The sequence below is a fragment of the Gymnoscopelus braueri genome (genome assembly GCF_963280865.1).
Source record: "Gymnoscopelus braueri genome assembly, chromosome: 10".
In the NCBI taxonomy this organism is placed as follows: domain Eukaryota; kingdom Metazoa; phylum Chordata; class Actinopteri; order Myctophiformes; family Myctophidae; genus Gymnoscopelus; species Gymnoscopelus braueri.
In genome coordinates this window covers 31,305,473-31,312,128 of record NC_137611.1, presented here as the reverse complement: position 1 = coordinate 31,312,128, position 6,656 = coordinate 31,305,473, and the positions used below count along the sequence as shown (strand labels likewise).

At 43.0% G+C, this 6,656-nt stretch overlaps 1 protein-coding gene across 1 annotated transcript; it reads right to left on the bottom strand.

The window, feature by feature from the left end:
• Positions 1–1,181: 1,181 nt before the first annotated feature.
• On the bottom strand, positions 1,182–4,744 carry LOC308093507 (homeobox protein engrailed-2b-like; the record flags this gene model as incomplete). The annotated part of the gene is made up of 2 exons (XM_080439844.1): positions 1,182–1,564; positions 4,225–4,744. 2 exons carry the CDS (start codon positions 4,742–4,744, stop codon positions 1,182–1,184), a joined length of 903 nt encoding a protein of 300 aa, XP_080295970.1.
• Positions 4,745–6,656: the final 1,912 nt, after the last annotated feature.

Sequence of the window (6,656 nt, the reverse complement as noted above, 5' to 3'; positions counted from 1 at the left end):
CCAGTGGTTCTCAACCTGTGGGTCGGGACCCCCCGGGGGGGGGGGGCAGGTGACAGTGAAGTGACAATTTAAGACCTTTTTAATACCTCAAGAAAAAAAAAGAAAAGACCAAATACAGCATCAAAAGTAATCAACAAACTATACTATAAAACATTGGCCAAATTGTCAATTAGTGAGGCAAACAATGTGAAAATAGCCGATCTACAAGTTTTGAGCTTGTAGATGCTATTTTCCCAATATTTATCTGTAATGCCTCAACTCAAATATGATTATTTTGGGGGGTAGAGTAGGGTATACCAGTTCAAATGTGATCATTTTGGGGGGGTCACGGCCTGAAAAGGCTGAGAACCACTGCTATAGGCTACTTTAGCTGTGATCATGGTTCAGAATGAAAGACTGCATTGGACAAATCTCTTGGGCCAAGGTCGGAATGCAGGCCTTATAATAGGTCTGCCATCGGCCTCACTGAACTGAAGGCGTTATCAATGCCAAATGTATCGTTACACAACGTTTCACCACGTATAGCTTATTATGCAGAACTTTAATTCAAATATAGAAAATGCGTCGTTATACATTCCCCAAATCCCAGAAAAGGACTATACTTTTACGCAAGAAAACAAATAGACCTGGGTATTTAAACATTTTTTTTTCCTACAAGTAACAAATAACACGGAATTATGAAGAGGATAATAACAGAAACACGCAAAAAGAAAAAGGTAGAAATCACAAATCAGGCTATTCTGAATTCACAGTTCCCAGAATGCAGCAGAAACAAAAATCTTTGGATTTTTAGCATATACGTAATTTTTTATCATTTAATACGGTCAAACGTGTCAATAAAGTCGAACAGATAAAATATTATAATAATAAAAAGTAAAACACTCGGGGGAAAAAAAACGTCAGTCTTATTTAAAGAAAGAAATAATTGCAGAATATTGTCTCTCATTCACTTTTTTTTTTTTTTTTAAATACTAATGCTGGTATTTTTTGACAATAATGGCCCTTTGAAAGATTTATTGCATCGTTGAGGCGTTTCCTTTGACATTTAAGCCAGATTTACAGTTGCATGCCGGTGTGCATGCAGTAAATAGCAGCTATACAAGCTCACAACGCGTCACTTTCGTGACGCCTTGTGAGCTTGTAGATCTGCTATTTACCGAAGTATAAACGAGGCTTTTTTATTATTCGTCGCTGTCCGACTTGTCGTCGCCGTCCTTGGACGTGGCGGCGTGGTTGTAGAGTCCTTGGGCCATCAGGTGCAGGGCCAGCGAGTTCTTATTCCCGGTGGCCTTCTTGATCTTGGCCCGCTTGTTCTGGAACCAGATCTTGATCTGGGACTCGTTCAGGCCCAGCTCCCCGGCCAGGCTCTGTCTCCTCTGCTCGGTGAGGTACCGGTTCGTTTGGAACTCGGTCTTTAGCCGGTGGAGCTGCTCGGCGGTGAAGGCCGTCCTGGGACGCTTGTCGTCGGCTTTGCTGTTGCTCGGCGTCGTCGTCGTCGTCGTCGCCGCCGTGGCCGCTGTCGTGGTCGTTGTGGACGTCTTCTTTGGTTTACGAGATCTGGGCCCTGCCGGGGTGGGAGGGTGGGGGGGGTACAGAGAGATAAATATGACTGTGACACACACGTCCACAACATGCACACGACACACACGCATCTCTCACGATCACAAGCCAAAACATGTTCTATATAGGCGATATAGGCCTAGAGCTATATTTATCTGACGCTTCAAAAAAAAATCTTGTAGTTGTATATCCCAGGCCATGCCATGCCTTTTCTGGGGTGGAACCTTCGCCAAAACACAGCCGATCTACAAGCTCACAATGAATTGCAAGGGGGGGGGGGGGTTGTGAGCTTGTAGATCGGCTATTTTTGGCAAAGAGATTTGGTGGAGACGGGAAAAAGCGATACACTTGTAACTCAGATTTTGTTTTAAGTATTAAGGGTTTAAGTATAAGAGCAATGTGATGCTTGCTGCATGTGTTGATGCTGCATGGGTTAAATGTAGGAGGAGGAATATATGGGTTACCAACATATCCGCCTATATGGCATTGGTTCTCAAAGTGGGGTCCGGGGACCCCCAGGGGTCCTTGGGGGGGTTCCAGGGGGTCCCCAGCAAAATGTGTTAGCATTAAATAATTGTAACCACTTTAACCTTTTATATTTTGGCTATTCTAAAATAGCAGATAGATGCTCATATAGCCGGTGAGCTTGTAGATCTGCTATTTTTGCAAACCTTTGAACATATATATTGTTTAAAGCCAACATTTGTAACTCAAATCTCTGCTTCTGGGGTCCCTGGAATAAAACATTTTGTGATGGGGGTCCGCAGCCAAATACATAATAATTTTGGGGGTCCTTGACATGAAAAAGTTTGAGAACCACTGGCCTATGGGATGCCTTGATTTCCTCAACCAGCGCCATAGAATATAATTATACTTTAGAATCCTCGTATTGAAGAAGAGAGACGAAGGAGGAGGATGATGGGGGGTGGGGTCAGAGTCAGGAAGGAGGATGGGGGTTAGGCGCCTCTTTCTCTCTCTGTTTGCACTCAATATTACTTTTTTATGTCCATAAAGCTACTATTAGCTACTCTTTGGAGTGAATGGCGATATGTGAATACAAATGTCAAGTCAAAAGCAAATGTTTTGTTCAGAAACATGTTCTGCGTTTGGCCAAATGTATCCAGATTAGCTAAAGCATAAATAATGGCCTAAATCTGTTATCAAAACACATTTTCCAGAAACACACTTTATTAATATTTAGTTCCACGCCGTTATAAATCACTTTTTTAGAATTGCTTGTCATTTCTAACCTCTGTGAAGCTCTAATTGTCGTCAACTGTGGACAAACAGGCCTGGACCACGATGGAAACTTTTTGTGTGTCCACAGAACAATAAAGACATGATAAAAAATAGAACGCTATAAAGACGATTTAGTAGTTGTTTTTTAGCATTTGTGGAGCTCATTCGTTGCAGACAAACTGTCCTCTACACTTTGAAACAATGGACAGTTGTTTTACCAACTTTATATTACAGCTCTTTAATTTCGAAGCAATCACAAAGGAATAGCTTGCCCTACTCCAGCCAAGTGGCCCACGGTCTGACATTGAAAAAACAATTCAAATGCTATTCAGGCTCCGTTTACTGCATTAGTACAAAAAAAGGGTAATCATTAGAAAATTGTGTGGTTTTAAGTTTCAAATATAAAGCAACATATTTTGAAGTTGCAAGAGGCAGTTCACATAAAGCAATATAGACAAATGCTAGCCTTTCGCTAGTAGCCTAAACTTGTTACTATGCAATATTTGAAATCAAATGTCTATCTGTGCATAAAATGTATAGACGCAATAGCGTGTTTATTCTATGCAGATTGCTGGAAAACCTTTGAACTCATTTTGTTATGCATTTCAAGCCTAATCCAATCTCTCCTTTGGGATGGGATACCCTCACTTTTTAGGCTCACTCCCATTGTCAAAAAATATGCTAATTGAATATTAACAAAGAGCAGAGAGGAACAATGGCGTTAAACTTGGTTTTTAGATCTGTTAGCTTGAACAACTTTTAACGTATTTAATATTTTGGATTATATTCGAACGAAATCAATGTATCTGATGCACTTTATCAACATTTTGGAGCCAAATTCGGAGAGTCTTTCGTTAAATCGTTCCATTTGGTTTCCTGCTAATGTATTGAACAAAATGTTAAATATTAACACGTTTGATCAGAACATTAATATTTATATTTGATTGTTACAAGTATAAAATACTAACCATTAATGCTTATGATGGCCTAATAATTGGTTTGTCAGTTGTCACTGGTGATAATGTTAATCTATCGAATGAAATGGGGGTAGACCAATGAAAGAATAGCCCATGTGCATATGAACAGAATTGCAAGCTCAAGCTGTCCCCCAAAACATTATATAATTTTTTAATTTATTTTCAATAAATACAGATTTTATAACGTCAGTTTGAAAATGAATGAAATAGCCATTCATTTTACTTTTTTCCTTTCTTTTCTTTTTTAAGCTGCCGATGATGACGTATGAGAGGTAGTTTGAGGTTGTTTCAATAGATTGGATCCGTGTTTCGCTCTCTCTCTCTCTCCCCCTCCCTCTCTCTCTCTCTCTCTCTCTCTCTCTCTCTCACCAAGACGAATAATAATAAAATAATGTATATAGGCTCTCTGAAATAAATAACCATTATATTGGCTTTTTGAGCAGCCTACCTGATGATGGTCGATCTGAATACCGGGTACAATACACCCAGGCCGGCCACAGCATCGACTTGTTCGAGCCGGCTTGGGAAGAGTCCGTATCGGAGCTTAGGCACTGATCCCCACCACCGTCTCCTTCTAGGGGCTTGAGAGGCACGTCGCCGGCTACAATCTCTGCTTTCTTGGCCTCCCGATCGGAGCGGGAGTCCTCGGACCCTTCTCTCCTCCTCCCTCCCTCTCCTCCACCTGCTCCCCCACCGCCACCTCCTCGCGGCTGGACTCCTCCACTAGTCTTGGAGGCCCTCTGGAGACCTCGCTCCGTCCTCAGCACTCCGAGGCGCTCCTCCTCTCGACACAGGGTCCCGTCTTTCCTCCTGCGGCCGAAGTCGGGTCTCAGGATGTTGTCGATGTAGAAGTTGGTGATGCGGTGGGGCTGCTGGTTCCCAGGTGCCTGGAGGAGAGGCAGGATGGCCCGGTCCTCCCCGGAGGAGTCCTCTGGACGCTCTCGGCTTCGGCGATCATGTTCTTCCATACTTGATGATGCAGCCTTTTATACAGGACTCAAGTCTTCACTTTTTCACCACAACAACACCACACTGCTCCAGCGTATAGAAATCCGCTGTTGTGGGGATTTTCAAATGGGTAATTATTGTTTCCCCCCGTTGTGTGTTTTCGATCACACCAGAATAAACGAGAAATAGTTTTTTCTTCCCCAGTTTGAGCTGCTATATTGTTTTTGCTCTGAAAATCCGCCTCTTATAGGTTTCACAAATCATACTTCAAATTAGGCTGTGTTATTTATTATTCCGCATGGCTAAACTTCTCTGTTTAAAAAAGAAAAAGAAAGAAAAATACAGCCTCGCGTTCCATTCATGCAAAAATGAGTTAAAAATGCCCTATTTTTCCCAAAACATACACACACACATACACACATACACACACACTGGTTGATGCTTCCAACAGCGCACTAAAAACTACGATGGATAAAGAGGCGCTAAGTGCTGCTCAAATACTTTCACTACGGATTTTTGGTTCTCATTTCTGATTGGCTGCCAGGCTCCCCGGTGACGCGGCAACAGACACGTGCCTCGGACCAGTCAAGTTGACGAGGAGGTGTCACGTGACGTTCCCGGCATTCTCCCTGGGGGCGGGGCGCATCCATCCCCTGAAGGAGAGAGTCCGCATCCCATTGCCCGGAGGGGAGGTTTGCCGTGCTGTGATTGGCCAGTTGATTGGTTGTCAGCGGAGACAGCGTCGTGGAGGCAGAGAGAGAGAGAGAGAGAGAGGGGTACCCTGTTTGTTTAGACCAGGGGTCTTCAACGTTTTTCAGGCCAAGGATCCCTATAGCTGAGAGAGAGATGAAGCAGGGACCCCCCATTACATGTTGTATCAAATTGTGTGCGCAGATTAAACTTTTTCATATATTTCATATAGCTTCATAGACTTGTTTGACAGCACTATCATTTTTGTGTATTTTCAGACATTTAACCACTTAAACCTTTAATACTTAATGAACTTGACCTTTCACTCTGTACTTTTCCCCCCTCTACACCAAAACACGCTGTGAGCTTGTAACTGCTATTTTTAGCTAAAGTTCTCCTCAGAATAGGGATGCTAGGGTTCAAGTGGTTAATGTAAAAAAAATGTATCCTATCAAACAAATATTAGGTGGCCCCCCTGTAGTATCTCTGAGGACCCCTAGGGGGCCCGGACCCCCTGTTGAAGACCCATGGTTTGTTTTAGACTTTGTCCGTTTCTCTGGAATAGCCTCTAGAGGTAACTATCAAATCCACTATTAGCAATAGCTCTAGTTTAATCAACCTCTGGTCATAAATCATAAAGATTTTCCACGAGTGTTGTGGTAAATGTAGCCTATATCACAAGTTAACAACTATGGCTACACTGGCAGTTCGAGCTATAGGTTAATCGAACTATCCTTGCGACGACAGGGAGAACAACTAAACATATTATAGACTGGTTGAAAATATATGATACACATTGGTGTAATCTTCCCTCCGAGCTATAGGATGTGGATTCAACCACTAGGAACCAAGTGGTTGTAGGATAGGCTATTTCTAAGGTGTGTTGTAGAGTAAAGGACACATCCACTCAAACGTGCAACGCATTACTCCAGGGTTTCATGTAGCCTAGCCCAGGGGTTCTCAACCTGTGGGTCGGGACCCGCAGGGGGGGTCCCCATATGGGGGTGACAAAAAGCGAGGCCTTGTGAGCTTGTAGATCTGCTATTTTCACAATTTGTCTCTGTGGAACCGAAAATATTATTCCTCAACTCCTACAATTCCAAGTGCTTATCGGGGTGGGGGTCCCCAGTTAAAATATGATTATTTTGGGGGGTCGCGGTCTGAAAAGGTTGAGAACCAGTGGTAGCCTATACTGATGCAGGTGCACCATGGGAACCAGCTGCAATGCAGGGAAGATAGAGA